Genomic DNA, 16,650 nt, shown 5'->3' on the forward strand with positions numbered 1-16,650 from the left:
ACGACGACATAATGACTTTACTAAACAAGATGGAAATCAACAGTGCAATCAACCATAAATATGTACAATATTTCAAACCAGTGTAAATATTTGTGCTTGACTGTGAAGTAAGATGAGGCGTCTAGTATCAAAACCGGCCAAGTCACAAAATTTACGAAAATGAGTTAAGGTTATCAATTTGAAGTAGAAGTATAGCACTATCAGGTGAAACAAGAATATGCTTTAAAATCGTCCATGTCTTCATGTTAAAGAGCACTGAATTCTCGGTCGTGCAACAGAATCGGCCAAGTCAAGGAACAAGCGACAATCTTTATGATGCAGCATTATTGTCTGGAACCTTGTGTTGTTACATTAAGCAACAATGTGATAATATCAGTAGGCAAAATCGTTCCTTGTAATGTATATTCTTTGAAGTCATAATATTTTGTCTTTTATTCATTTGCAACACTGATTTACGTATTTGCGGGCTTCTTACCGTCATTGACGCCAAAGCAATCCTATTTCCGGTGTGCTCGTGTTTTGTCATTATTGTGTGCTGTAACGTGGATATTGTTTCGAGTGGTGAACTGAAAAATTTACTTTCATATCTTGTGCCACATAATGGAAACATCAATAAATGAAATCCCCAGAAAGAGAACAAGAGATACGTCACAGTGGAAATCACAACAACAAAAACGAGAGCGGTAAGAATAATATTTCATTTTATTTTACTAAAGATTATCGAAGTTTCTCGTTCGATTCTTGAAGCAGTTAGGTTGATTTTAGATTGATGTCTTTTCAGAAATTAGCCTCGCAGAACTGTCAAACCTAAAATATGGGTTTCTATGTTTCATTTCTCGAGATTAAAAAAGAATTCAAATGAGCACATTTGAGAAAATAAGATGATCTAACTATGCATGTTTGTGTGAGTGTGTGTTATAACTCACATTAAAACCATAGCAATAATAATAATAATAATAATGTAAAGTGAGGCTTATCGTGGTCCCTAGTTGGCCGATTAGCGAAGTTGAATGAATGAATGAATAATAATAATAATAATAATAATAATAATAATATAGCGTCAGAAATCTACTAGCACTGCAGTTTTATAAAACTGTAATATTAGCAAGTGAAACAGCTTTCGTTGGTCATGAGAGTTCCAACACCATCTCTGAAGTCTGCATCAATAGTCCACGAGAAATGCCTGATATTGCATTATAAATGAGAGCAAATTGAAGACTTTCAACAACAATATTACTTAGTATGTTTGAACAGTACCTATCTTAATAATGGTTCTATTAACGTAAGTGACTATTATTGACGATCATTTTATTTTACTGTGTTCAAGATCTAAGTAAACTATAAACTTTTAGTGAAAGAAATCCTATTTTATATTCTCCTCAGCTTTATGATGTTCTTCTTCGTTTATTATTATCTCATTTATGCTGAAATGCTTTTTTTAAATTGCAATAAAGAAAAGTAATTAAAATGTCAATTTATTTTCATTTAATTGCCTTTTTTCACAAGCGTTTGGAATTTAAAAGAATACAGTTTTACAAAAACAGACTGAAATTGTACAAAATTGCAACAAAAACGGCCAAGTCAAAATTTTAATGAACAAAAAAGATGGGTTAATTATGAGTTAGATTTCTCAAAACAGCGGAACTTAAATATTAAACCATTAAGGATATAACTGTGAACAAAAATCTTTTCTGACCATCATTGCTTTGTCTCTACAGGTTTTTCATCCATATTGATAAAATATGCCTTGAGTGACTTGGCCGGTTTTGATACTAGACGCCTCAGATGTATTATTAGATTCAAATTTCATATTGCAAATTTCGTGCTTCTGTTATCACGTTTCCTCGTCTATGACGTTCAAATCCTTGTGTGCCTTAAAAAAACATACTAATAAGATTCCACTGTATGTAGCTTTATGTTATGTAAATTTCAAAAATGTCATATAAGTGGCTTTATATTGTCAGTTTAACATGTAATGTATCCAATTCTGTAAAAACTATAGATATTAAAATTAAAGTATATTTTGAATTTGACACACACACAAAAAATGCTTCAAGTCATTTCCAAACATCAAGGTGTTAATATGGTTCTCACCCATGACATTTCATCACATAACCATTATGTGAATGAAGGTGAAGTATGAAGGCATAGAAGCAAGTCTTCTCTGTTGCAAAAAAATTACAGCTAGCAAAATTATAAAAATGAAGATTACAAAGGTATGGACATATGGGGAGAATATATGAAGAATTAGTATTAACACAGCCTAAGACAGCAAAATCTATAACAACATGAACACACCTGCAAAATGCTGCTCTGAAGTCGTCTCCTCTTTGATACGACATTGACATCATTCTCTTTATTATGAAAATGAACAGCAGCATTTTCTTTGTTTTCACTGAAGAAACTAATAGGATTTCTGCTGAACATTTTAGAAAAAGGAGTCTGAGCTGTCCCTCTCTTTGATATATTTAGTTCAAAGACAAACTTCATCAGTTCTGAATCCCAGGTAGTTGGATGATTGTTTACAAATGTCTTTATGAGTGAATTTAACCACAAACACTCATCATCATTTTCACTGAACACAAATATTGAGTCTTTAAGGAGAGTATCAGATAGTAAATCAAATTTTGACAGGAACTGTTGCATACTGGCTTCTTGCTGCTTGTATAAAGTCTGAACCACTTCTTTCAGATCATCGGACAGCCTAACTACATGGCACTTAGCAAATCCAAATAAGCAGAAAGTATGCTGAACAAATGAGATCAAGTGTGATGGAATATTTTCTTTAGGAATGGGTTGTGCTACAATCCACTGTGATACAGGATCAATCAAGGTTACCAGGAACTCATTTTCATTCTCGGTTTTTGAATAAGGACCATATACAGCCATCTCTACCTAGAATAAAAAAGAAAATCATATGTTAAGTACACATTAAAGAGTCTTCAAACAAAATTGAGACCATACAATGCCCATATTTTAACATATAATGCTAAACCTTCCATATTTGATTAAATACCTTAGATTTAAAAAATAAAAAAATAAATAAATAAATAAAAAAACAGGCAAAATATGCATACCTTCTCCCAGACTCCACTTGTTTTCTCCGCTAGTAGACCTTTTGTAGTCTCATTCTGACTAGATTTTCCTTCTAGATATTGCTCCTGAAGACTGCCAAGCCTGGTTTCGCCAGCCTCAGTGCATTTGTTACATTGTCGAACATGATTGGCTACATCCATATACTGACCTCGCCAAAAGCACGAAGCATTCACTGCACTATACATTTTCTTCACACCAAGATGGATACCTGAAAATAATCCCAGTAATTAAACATATGAGCATGACTAGCACGAATAATAAAGGCATTACACATTCTACAGGTAAAATGAATACTATTTATATATGGCCATGTACCTAGAATAAAAGCATACTTGGCCCAAAGAAAATCCTAAGAGAGTTGAAGCCATGTAGTCCCCAGATAGAGTAAACAAAGCAAAAAATAAGTACAGAACAACTCTTCAGCTAAATGTAGAACAAAACAATGTAAAAGAAAACAATATTAGGAAAAGTGTAGATACACTACTTTGGTTCTAGTTGAATTATTGGCACGCACTAAATGCTTTTTATGCTTGGTGTCTTTTTCCTTACTATAATAATGTTGTTGTAGCTTAAGTCTCCTCTGTTGATGTGTTCGCTCATTACTATATGAATTTTAAACAATTACGATGTATTTAACCCATGCTGAGAAGATTACGGCTGCAGTGAATCTGCCAGGTAAGAAAATACCCTGTTCTTTGGAGCTAGGTCATTGGATACTGGGTTTTCATAATTGAGATGAAGGAAGATCAAGTCACTGACTTTGGATCTTCATGAATGCTATCACAAATTAAATTATAAAATGTATGTATGCTATTCCAAGGGGCTGTGAATATGCTAAAAGTAATGTTGGTGATGTTTTCCCAGAGCTGTCTTCCGTGATTCCTGTGCCCATGATTAGCAGAGGAAAGACTGGAAGTGATGCAGAATCAGAACTTAATTCCAAGCAGGAGAAAACTTTGGCAGAACTCAACAACGTTTTTAGAAAATAAAATCACCCTTCTGAAGATGTGCAAGAAAATGCCTGTGTTATGGTTAATGCTACAAAATACAATACGACACCAGATCAATTCCAAGAATGCCATAAAGGGTGGGAAATAACTGCTGAAGAAGGGATTAGTATTGATTCGGATGACAAAAGTGATGATGGGATGCCTAAAACTTCAGAAGACACATTTGTGCCATCATCCTATAACAGTACTACAAGAGATGACAAAATTTATGATATGGCAGAGGAAAAGAAAAATCAGCACTGATGATAGGAGTTGTGATATAATTTAGACGCACAGAAATGTATGTCAGATTAAAGAACAGACTATGACTCCCGAAAGTAATGATAACAACACTGCTATGAAAAGGATGAGAAGCTAAATTGATCAACCAACTGAATGGAAGAAGAACAAATGAAAAATTAACAGGCAAGGTGGACAGCCCTATGAAAGTGATGGTAACATTCTGAAACCAAGTAGGATTTTAAAATGACTGCTCGGGTTGTCATTGAAAGCCTACAAGTAACTTTGATGAAGAAAGGAGACAAAATATCGTCTTGGAAGTTACTGGATGTGGATAAGCAGTGTACGGACATTATGTCGCTAGTTGATGTGAAACCAAAATGTACTCGGAGTACGACTATGGTGTTTGGAAAATCGAGAAGGCAAAATAAACGGTTTTATCACTTGTTTAAGAATAACAACCGGATACAAATTTGCCAAGAATTTTTCAGAGCAATTTTAAGCGTGGGTGAATTGTTCTTGAGGACTGCACCTGTTAAAAGAAAAGAAAAATGGTCAACGTAGCTCACGAAGGAAATGGTAAATGTAAACCACCAAACATGAGACCAGAGGATGCAAAACAATTGATTCGTAACTATAAAAATACATTCCCTCGGGTCCCTCAACACTACTACAGAAGAGACTTGAAAGAAAAAAAGAACATTTAAGTAATGAGCTATCACTGACAAAAATGTAAGATCTGTACATCAGATAGTGCAGTGAGAAAAATTACACGTGTGAAAAGAAATGGCTTCACATACAAATATTTAACACCGATTTTTTTTTGTTATTTGCTTTACATCGCACCAACACAGATAGGTCTTATGGCGATGATGAGGCAGGAAGGGGCTAGGAGTGTGAAGGAAGCGGCCGTGGCCTTTAATAAGGTACAGCCCCAGCATTTGCCTGGTGTGAAAATGGGAAACCACGGAAAACCATCTTCAGGGCTGCCGACAGTGGGGTTCGAACCCACGATCTCCTGAATACTGGATACTGGCCGCACTTAAGCGACTGCAGCTATCGAGCTCGGTAACACTGATTTTAACATTACTTTCCATTGAAATGAAATGGCGCATGGCTATTAATGCCGGAAGTGTCTGAAGACTTGTTCGGCTCGCCAGGTGCAGGTCTTTTGATTTGATGCTCATAGGCGACCTGCGCGCCAGAACAGAAATATGAATATTGCTGCTTTGTTGATGTACTGTGCGTAATATTCTGACGTTTGTGTTATTAATCATAAGTTTTTTGAATCGGGAAACTCTCAGATGGAGGTTGATAGGGTACACGCAGAGGTTGAGAGGAAGAAAAGCGCTGTTGGCGTATTTGATCCTTCAGGATTTTACACCTTCATCAGATTGATTCAGAACAACCCCTATAAAGTGATAGAAATGGACCAAGACAAATTTCTAGATATCACCCAGCTGAGGAAAGTAATGGTGAAAAACAGGAAGATTGACACTAATGGAGAAGAAGTTAATTGGCTAAAAATTAAATGGCTGCAATTTAGAAAGATTGACCCAGAGCATATATATATATATTTTTTTTTTTTTTTTGCTAGTTGCTTTACGTCGCACCAACACGGATAGGTCTTATGGCGACGATATATATATTTTTTAATATGCCTTGCATGATGAGGTATTCGAGAAAATCAAAGTGATCAGGAGAGGGCCTTATGTCCCATTAAATGACCTGGTACTGAAGCCTTTGTATCAAGGACTAATTCCCATTTCAACAGATGAGTACAATGCTCTTACTGATTTACATGACAATGGAATAATAGGAGCGCAGTATCACCCATTCTGCAAATCACTTCAGCATGGCACCATAACTGACTGCGCAAGTGATGCTGGTAATTAAGTTAATCCACACTGGTATAATAAAGTGTGTTTTAATATTACTCTTGGAAAATAATATGAAAAGAATACGTTTGCGCTCAGTGTTGTAATTAATTTCATGATGTATAGTTGATTTGATACCTATTACACTTTCATTTTTGACAGATAATATCAAATGATTCTTTGTGGTTATAAAATAATTAATTTAATAAATTTACATCTGCACCGAATTTGATTGTTTTATGAATACAGTTCACAATTTTACTATTACAATATCAAGTATATGTATTTACATATTAAAAATACATTACAATCACAGTACCAGTTTTGATACTGTTATGGATCATCTTCAGCTGTTAGTATATCAATACCATTAGTAGTCAAAATAGCAAGAACATCAATACGGACATGAAACTAATAACTTATATTTTATGATTACGTACTGTATATTACATACCCTGATGAAAAAATAATTTCAGGTGAAAAATTATTAGAGCCAAAGTAGTGTATCTCTGTCATCTGTCATTAACAAAATTCTATACTTCAGAATATAAGACTGCATGTAAGAAATGAGCACACAACATTATTTGGAAACATGTCGCTGATATATAAAAAATCTGTGATTTTCAAATCAGTATTTATGTAGGTAACCAGTTATACACAAATCAGTACTAAACTTGTCAGTTTTTCCCTTCCTGAAAATAATGTTATTGTCGATATGCTAGTCTGGTCCTAAGCCGGCGATATTTAGAACTAGATAATCTTCATGGAATAACCCACAAGCATGTCCTCTTTATGTAAGAACAGACCTACTGGGTTGTACCCCCGCTTCCATCATCTGCTATTAAAACAAGGCAGTTTGGCATAATGATCAAAAGCAACATATTAACCCCTGCCCGTTTCAGCACTGCCTCTCCATCTTCTTTTTTTTGCTAGGGGCTTTACGTCGCACCGACACAGATAGGTCTTATGGCGACGATGGGATAGGAAAGGCCTAGGAGTTGGAAGGAAGCGGCCGTGGCCTTAATTAAGGTACAGCCCCAGCATTTGCCTGGTGTGAAAATGGGAAACCACGGAAAACCATCTTCAGGGCTGCCGATAGTGGGATTCGAACCTACTATCTCCCGGATGCAAGCTCACAGCCGCGCGCCTCTACGCGCACGGCCAACTCGCCCGGTCCTCTCCATCTTCATTGTTATGTTCGTACAGTGCTATGGATGTTGAAATCTCCTATCACAATATGAACACACTGGTGGTTTATACACAGATGAATCAGTACAATGATTCAGCTCTATCGTAAGAATCTCTACATCATCATCACCCCACGAAATATCAGTGGACTGGATAATAATACCAGGCTTAACCTTCAGTCACATGAGAATTATTGCACTATTAATCGCACAGGGAGGAAATCTCTGTGTTCAGTAAAGAGCCGCGTTTTTGTCCTATAGCTCATCTTATTTAGCATAAAGTTTTACAGTGCCCCTTTACATGGTTGGGGGTCCAATTTTTAAATCAAATCCACAATATTTTTACATGATTTATTCAAATAATAAAATACCAATATGCTAATTAGGTACAAGAACCAATCATTGCAATGTTACAATGCTGGGGTTCATCTCATACAAAAGAAATGCACCATCAGAGTCAAAATGCTGAAAGTGAACATAAGTTTAGAATAGAAACTAAGAGGTCATATGCACCAAAAATGGCAGCAAAAAATTAAACTACAATAATTACTTTCATTGACCTGTCTCACTCTTATCCTTGGCTTTGACAATATGAAAGTGACTGAGGTATGAGCGATGCTAGTAATACCATTCCTCATGCAGCCAGTCCCTGTTATGAATGGTGTGAAAATATCACTCATACGGTCGGTTGTTGCATGCATTTCAGTGGGCTTGGCAGACTGATATGTAATAGTAACCTCTGGCTCGGCGAGGAAAGCAACGGGAAACTACCTCACTCCTCATTTCCCTAGTATGCCTCTTCAGTGACGCCTAGGCTAACTATGACAACTGTTGGTGGAACTGCGGAGGATCAAACCAGCCTTCGGGCTGAATACCCAACATACAATTGAAAATAATGAGAAAACATTCTGGAAGTTTGTTCTAAATTAACTGAAAATCATGTACAATTGTCAAACTTGTGTTTAAATTAGAACAATACAATTTTTGCGCTTAAGAAAAACACCAGAATGTCCACAGAGTAGTCACTGGTTCAGTAACAATTATGCCCTTTCCTCTATATAGAACATAAGTACATGCCATGTATGAAAGTATTTCACTTCATTCATCAAAATTCTTGTCTTCTTGAGAATCCCCATTTTTGCACAATCCACACAGTACGTCACTCAGTTCTGTGCACAGGAACTTTTGGCTGTTTGCAGGTACAAAAAGCGTAGTTCCCACTTCCTTGGTCTGCATTTCTAGGGCATTGTGGTTCTCCTTCTATCCCAATAAGTTTCTTTATTTTTTGTCTTCAGCTACTGTGGAATGTAGGGTAACACGGGTCGCATCTTTCAATAATCCGTGCGGAATTCATGAGACAAATTCTTCACAGGTGCCCTCCCAGTTTGTGTTATCTTTTCCATTTGACAGGAAAATTATATACAGTATTACCCCTCTTTTACACTTTTCAAGGGACCAAGGAATATTGGTGTAAAAGGGGAGGAAGTGTAAATCATGGGAAACAACTTGTACAGGTATATATAAAAATGCTCTGGAAAAGGAGGTAAATGTTACACAAATGCATATTATTAATTTATAGAGTATTTGAATCTCAATCGATTTACTGTACTTACCTCAAATAAAGGTCCATGTAAGTTAATTACTGTACTGTATTAACTGTTGACTACACTGCCTGTGTAATTCTGCTCATCCTTTGACCAGGAGAAGGTTACCGGTAGGTGGTTAAAAATTTGTGTAATATATTCTTTTATTACAGTAGTTAATTTCGTAGAATGGCTATAGAATTATCTAAGATGCAATATTTTCTCTGAATGAAACATTTTAATTGCTACTATTGTACCTGTATTTACAACATTAACACAAATTCATTCCAGATGGAAAACTACTCAATCACTGCTTCCTACCAAAATAGTCCAGAATCGATCTTGGTTTACACTTCTAATTTTTTATGAACTCTATTTGTTTCTAAACTCATAAAGGTTATGAAAATTACTTTCATCCCCCTCTACAGATGACAGATACCTGTGTAAAACATCCTCTGCTGCACTTGCATCAGAACTGGTAGGCATCACTTCACTGTCTTCCTCTGCTTCATCACTGTCACTGGTGGGAGACTCGGCTGCTGTTTGCTCAGCATCCAATTCCTCCACACTTCTTTCCTCTGCAGTGATCAGCAACCAATTCCTCCACACTTCTTACCTCTGCAGTGATCACAGAATCATCTACCCGAAGAAAATCTTCAGTAGTGCAGTCTGACTGCAACATTCTCCATACATCAGGTAGCAGTTCTTCTTCTTCTTCTGGCAGCTGAGATTCGGCACGATTCTTGAAAACCCCTGCTTTCAAGAAACAATTTGAGGTGGTAGTCTGCTTCACGGCTTTCCAAGACATTGCAATGAAGTGAAGCGCATCCAGGATTGAAACTTTAAATGATGATGGATCCTTTCCAGCATCCATAAAGAATAAAATTTGCTACACCAGGTTCTTCCTATAAAGTGACTTAAAGGAGTGAATAACCCCTAAATCCATAGGTTGTAGCTTGCTTGTGCAATTAGCAGGCAGAAATTATAACTGCACATTCCTCAAATTAACATCCACGGGATGGGCAGGACAACCGTCGATGAAAAGAAGGATCTTCCTATTTTGTGCACCCATTTTTGAATCCAGAGCAATTAACTGCTGTCGGAAAAGATCTGAGGTCATCCAAGCTTTATGGTTGGCATCGTAGGCAGTAGGTAATGATGACACATTCTTGAAGCAACGAGGCTTTTTAGATTTCCCTGTCACATAGGGGTGAAGCTTCTCAGAGCCATCAGCATTGGCTCCCAACATCACTGTGAGCCTCATCTTGCTGTGTTTCCCACCATGGCATTTATTTCCTTTGAATGCCAAAGTCTTGGTGAGCAACACACTGAAAAACAGTCCAGTTTCATCTAGGTTTAAAATGTTCCTGGGTTCGTAATCCTTGGTCAGCTCCTGCAATCTTCCACAGTTTCATCACTAACTGCATTAGATTCCCCACAAATAGTGTTATAGGTTAGGTTATACCTTTTCCTACATTGGTCGATCCAGCCATTGGATGCGCTGAAATTTTCTATGCCAAGAAGAATGTTTGCCACTTAAAGCACCTTTTCCCGTAAGAGTATACCATCAATTGGAATGTCTGCGACTCTTGAAGTTTCAAACCAACTTTTTACAATTTTTTTTCCATTTTCTCGTATTCGTAGTATGACACATACTTCCCTTTCTTGGAGTTTGGTCCGCATTCTGAAGCACTTGATGTAATGCTTTCTCTGTTTTTCACAATTGTATTCAGCGTGGATACAGGAAGCTCCAGTTCGCGTGGCAATGAAACACGTGTTCTGCAGTACGAATCAACCTTTTCTAATATTCGAACTTTCTCGTCCATAGTGAGTTTTTCTTTCCTTCTTTTTTCCATTATTAGCAGGAAAACAATACAGCAATAACAAATAAGGATTAACAAATACAAACGACGGGAAAGGAAGATCGCGGCAATTCACTCTGACCACTCAACTCACATAACAAAAACAAAAAACATAACAAAAAAAAAAATACAGTAAATGTGACAAATCAGCGACAATAACTTTAACAACTCCAACAACAAACGCAAATGTAAAACAATAACCGTGAAATAACGAACTCGGGCAAGACAAACACTGAATCACTTGATAACGTCTCCTTCTTGTGGCTTATACTGCACTTAGCAATAGAGCAAACATCTGATATCTCCTTCTTCTCCTTATCCTTTGCGGATTTCTTCTTCTTCTTGAAAGATTAATGGGCAATTAATCTTTGTCGGATTTGAAAATAAGGTTTAGGACGTAGTGGAAAACACCTGATCCCTGCATTGGTTACGCGGAAGTTCAATACTGAGAGTTCTAAAATTAACATGTAACATATTTACACAGAGTGAGAGATTAATTTTAGTACCATAAATAGGATATCCTAAAAATAAAATAAATTAATTAAAAGGAACGGTGACATATTAAAAATAACAATGACAGATTAACATACTACATATTTACATGGAGAAACGTTAACTAAAAGACCATTTTAGGAGAAAGAAGCATACTGCGTCTGTCTGATATCAACTGTCCAGTTTTTGAAAAAACCCTTTCACAAGGCACGTAAGTTGGAGGTATTGCCAGTCTTCTTTTTACTATCTCAAATAGTCTGGGGTAAATAAATTGTCTCTCCTTCCATCACAAGAGAGGGTCTCCTGTCCTCGTGAGTATTCGTTTTTGGAGGTATTTGTCTAATTCAATAATCCCTGCTGCAGGATTATTCCTGTTTGTTGTGAGGGGTTCTACTTTGGCATCAAATTTTCTCCAAATTCTTGATGAGGTGGTAGACAGGGCTGGTGTGCAGGAATCGGCATTTTCATCCCTTCTCTCTGAAATGACCACTTTGCTGGGTCTTCTACAAATACTCTCATAGGTTGCCCTATAACACACCTCATTTTCAAACCCTTGTCTCTTGAAACGAGGGTCGAGAAGTGTGCTTGTGGTGGAAGCAACTTCATTTGAAACATTACAAAATCCCTTTTTCAAGTGCTCCTTCAAAACACTGACCATTGCCCTGGCTGTGGAAGGCGAATTTGGGTCTTGTTCTAGTGTATGTATTTCGAAAAGCAGTTTGTCAACGAACAGGATCACTTTCGAAATGTTCATGGCCTTTTCCAAACTCATTTCCACTGTCACTTCCCCAAACACCTTCAAAATTTCACACGACTTCTGAATAACAGTCCAATCTTCAGCGGTAATTGTCCAGTTTGGGGTTGAGCAACGCCAAAGGTGCAAGAACAAGTTCTTTCAAAGCTAGAATTCTTCGGAACACTTCCAGAGTTGAATTCAACCTTGTTGGAACATCTTGCGTTAATTTTAAATCTTCAAAACCCATCTGTTTCTGAAGGCTCACAAGTCTGGCAGTTGCCAGGGGGATTCCTCTTGAAAATTCAACTATGGATTTCACTTTGCCAATTACTATTTGGATTTCTTCCTTAGCAGCCTGTACAACTAAATTCAGTGAATGTGCATAGCATGGAATATGCTTGTACCCACACTTCCTTACAGCAGCTTGCATATTTTGTGTGTTATCAGTCACTAAAGTTGCTATCTTATCGCTGATACCCCACTACTGAAGTACACACTGAATTTCACCTGCCCAATTATCTGCAGAATGAATATCACTGTACTCAAAACACTCAAGCAAACAACACTTCAGTTCACATTCACTATTAATGAAATAGGCTGTAATGGCAAAATAGCACTAATTATTACAGAAGTCCAACCATCCATAGTAAGTCCGAGGATGTTGACGCCTTGTAAGTCTGCACAGACTTTTTGCAGTTGCTCATTGTGCATCAGGGTAATTAAATTAGTGGACAATGTCTTATGGCTAGGTATGGCGTATGAAGGATTGAGCATCCTCACAAACTCCCTGAACTCACCATCTTTGACAATAGACAGTGGCTGGTACTCCCTAGCATTTATTTTAACTAACTGTTTGTCTAACTGATTTGCTTTACTTACAGGGAGACGATAATGAAGTCTGTTACTCTTGCCTGGGTTACTCGTGTAGATGCCCCTGAAGTTCTTTCACTTCCAGCTCCACCGGAAGTTTCTGGAGGTCCTGCCATTGTGCTTAATGTGGAAGCGGAAAGCTCATCAACGTCAATAGCAGAACTGTCCACTCGTGTATGACCTGTCACTTGAGGTTGTGTTGTCATTTGCCTACTAAGTTCTATTCCGCAGTGTTTGTGTTTAAGGTGTCTGGCTAAATTACTTGTTGAACCCGATTTGAATGACAGAAGTGAATGACCGTGTCCACATTTTGCTTTTCCCGGTGCTACTTCCGCAAAAGATAACCAAATGTTACTACGTTTTCGCGACCAACTCTCCATTGTGCTATAGTATTCCAATCACTTTCATACAACTGCGGTTTCCCCATCAACCCACTATCACATGGCCTAGAGAGAAGTTTGCTAACTGCCAAATAATTGCAATTAAAAGACATTGTGCTTCTTTTAATCCTGCAGGAGTTCTTTTACGTGCAAGTAAATCTACCGACACAAGTCTGATGTATATGAGCACCTTCAAATATCCCCCAATTGAGCTAAGATCGAACCTGCCAAGTTGGGGTCAGAAGGCCAGCGCCTCAACCGTCTGAGCCACTCAGCCCGGCAATGCATTATTTTGCTTATTTAAAGTCTTATTTACTGTTCTTGTCAAAATTGACTATGATCCATTTGAGGATGACATTACATTCATAGTCTTACATGTGGGCACAGATTTGTTTCCTATTATTTCACTGCCTACTACAGAGAGTGAGTGACCTGCCTAAGGTTGCCATTTAGTGAGTAGCTTGTGAACTTAATGAAAATCGTAAGAACAATCTAAGTTCGAAACACTGTACGCAGCAGTTGCTTCGTCACGGTTGATTATTTCACTGTCAGGTGGTCACATTTATATTTGGTTTCAGATATTTTAAAAATATTTCTTCACAAAAAAGAATTAAAAGTAAAGAACTGATGGTGAGCTGCTGTAATATTCACTTTCAAATTGCCACAAAAATGTACAACCTACCATAGATTTCAAATTCGATTGGCGTATAGCTCTAAATGGTAGCTTTGAAGAATGTACGTTATTTTCTCAAAATCACAGTTAAGCATAGGCAATTCCTAACCTACTTAAGTTTGGAAAAGATGAGTCGGACAGTGGTGTAGCATTTTTCGACTGTAACCTCTAGAAAAGGATATTACTCTTGTTAAAATGCTAGCGATCCCCTTGATTATTTCATTTCTTGTAACTTGTAAAGCAGTAGCAGTTATAAAGAACATAACGGAATGGTCGATCTGATTCCGTGGTTTTGCTTTCAGCTCTCAGTCACGTGGCATTCGAATGAACGAATCAAATGAACAAATCATTTTGGTTAATCATTTCAAATGAATCAGGTTCTTTTAAATGAATCAGATTCCACATCTCCCGAAGATACGTTTACTGTACAAATACTTACCTGTCAAGAATGGGTGCAACAACTGGTAATATACAACATTCAGAACTGCAATACCATACACAAGGCTGTGAAAAAAAGAAAAAAAAAAAAAGGGAAACAACAGCCCATTCTTCAAGATATTTATAGCTTTAACAGTAGACAGAGAAATAAAATGACAAGCCCTGCTGTAAATGACTGCTCATACATACTGATGAGAACTGAAAAGTAAGTATGCAAAAAAAAAAAAAAAAAAAAAGTAGAGTAAAATGCACAAAAATATTCAGTACAAACGGATATAGACTGTTCAATAATAGAGATAATTCATGAATGAAATACAAAGATTTATTCATACCGCAAAATACAGTGTATTCAATATTTTACATACCAGTTTCCTTTTCAATATGGATATCTTGCAGAATTTTTAATTGTTCTTCTCTGTCTGTGATAACTTTCTTAGGTTTTGAATGTCCATAGAAAAGAATTCCATCTTTCACCTGTCAAACCACATAACAAAAAAATCCAGTGAGAAAAATAGAGATTTATTCTCATTCCAAACAACACACAGGGTTGACGAAATTATATATAGTCTGTCTAGTTGAAGGAATCTCCTGCCTAGTATTCGAAGATTTCTCCTTCGACAGGGCAGGCAAAAGAGCAGGGAATTCCTACAACCCCAAGTGGACAGCTACAGGGAGGGTGAAAATGAACGGCTATGAGGAACAGTAATTTCTCTTGCTGAGAGAGCTTTGGTCTGTGTTAAACAGTGCAGTGCATGGAATTAACAAGCATTCTAAGTATCTTAGGCGATTTCCTTTAAATATGAGATTATAGTGGTGTATTTTAAGAAGAAACAATGAATGTGCTAACTCTGACATATTTTATCTGTTTAACTGCTTTTGTGTATTTATGTGGAGGGAGAAGCAAACTAATTCATTCTGATATGAAAGAACACATGTTTGTATTCATGTGTATTTCAAAAGAGAATACCAGAACACAAAACAAGGTAGACTGCTGATTTCTGTTAATAATGTGTGGGAAAGGATGACTAGAGCTATGGGATTGTCTAGGAGTGCAATATGAAATATTTTTCATTAGAAACACACAAAGGGTTCACTTCATAGTCCTGTTAAGAAGACACATCACAAAAGCAAAAAAACATTGATAAATTTACAAGTAACTAATCTCATTTTGTTCCGTATTGAAGATACAATAAGTAAACTCTTTCAAGATTAAATTAAATGTTAGCGCAAACGCACAATGTGCACAGAATTACTATATAGAACATTAGTCTTCGTTGCAAAATTTCACCAGTGATTCTGATCGCTGTTTACAATTTAAAACATGGTACCTAGTACAGTGTGCACCACATCTTAAACATACACAGTTCAAACCTGGTTCATGATAACGCTTAATATTACACAGTTTATAATGGAACCCATGAACGGAGAACCTTGTCAGCAGGTGTCACAGTTCATATCCACCTTGAACCCACTCGCGATTTAGCATGGCATCGGTAGAGTAGAAATCTTCCCAGATGTCAGCCTTCTTCGATCGTAGGTCTCGAAGCAGATGTATATAGGGTGTTGTTGCTGGAAGTAACAACTGTAACCTTAGCTCTTCCACATAAAATCCCTCTCTGGATAGCTCATACACGAGCCGGGAAGGAGAATATTTGGAGAGGCACAGAGCCCGTTTCTAGTAGATTGCCTTCAACTTCTCGATTTTATCTAACTGTTTCATACTCAAATGTTCCCAAATGTTTTCCAAGCCATATGTTGCTATACGGCTGATTTTTAGATGAAAGAGTTTTATGGCCGTTTCTAAAGACAAGTTTCTCAGGTGCTTAATGTCAGATATTGCTTTCATAGATGCATTTAGACGGTCTATGAGATGGAGGGTGAAAACATTACCTTGGGTTTGAAAAATTACGCCCAAGTATTTAAAATGCTTTACGGACTTAAGTTCTTGGTCTTCACAATAGAAGATTCCATGAGGTCCCCCTCTTCTAAACGTTATGGACACTGTTTTTTCTACATTCAGTTTGAGCTCATTTTTCTTTGTCCAGCCTATTATTTGGTTGAATGATTCCTGGAGTTCCTTCTCTGACGTTGATGTTAAGACCATTATCGTCACTGTACATTAATAGTTTGACGCTTTCCTGGTTTACCAAATCTACTATGTCTGCTGTCGCAATGATGAATAATAATGGACTTAACGGGTCTTCCTGTAATACCCCGGTTGTTTGTT

General features: G+C 37.0%; 1 protein-coding gene across 2 annotated transcripts in view; it reads right to left on the minus strand.

The window, feature by feature from the left end:
* Positions 1-16,650, minus strand: part of LOC136877226 (uncharacterized) — a 124,539-nt gene that overhangs the window by 22,852 nt on the left and 85,037 nt on the right. For both annotated transcript variants that reach the window (XM_067151078.2, XM_067151079.2), the window contains exons 5-7: positions 14,789-14,897; positions 3,078-3,304; positions 2,299-2,895 (exon numbers count right to left, since the gene is read on the minus strand). In XM_067151078.2, the coding sequence (XP_067007179.2) occupies positions 2,299-2,895; positions 3,078-3,304; positions 14,789-14,897 (933 nt within the window). The remainder of the gene's footprint in view (positions 1-2,298; positions 2,896-3,077; positions 3,305-14,788; positions 14,898-16,650) is intronic.

This window comes from Anabrus simplex, chromosome 7, assembly GCF_040414725.1.
Source record: "Anabrus simplex isolate iqAnaSimp1 chromosome 7, ASM4041472v1, whole genome shotgun sequence".
Taxonomy (NCBI): domain Eukaryota; kingdom Metazoa; phylum Arthropoda; class Insecta; order Orthoptera; family Tettigoniidae; genus Anabrus; species Anabrus simplex.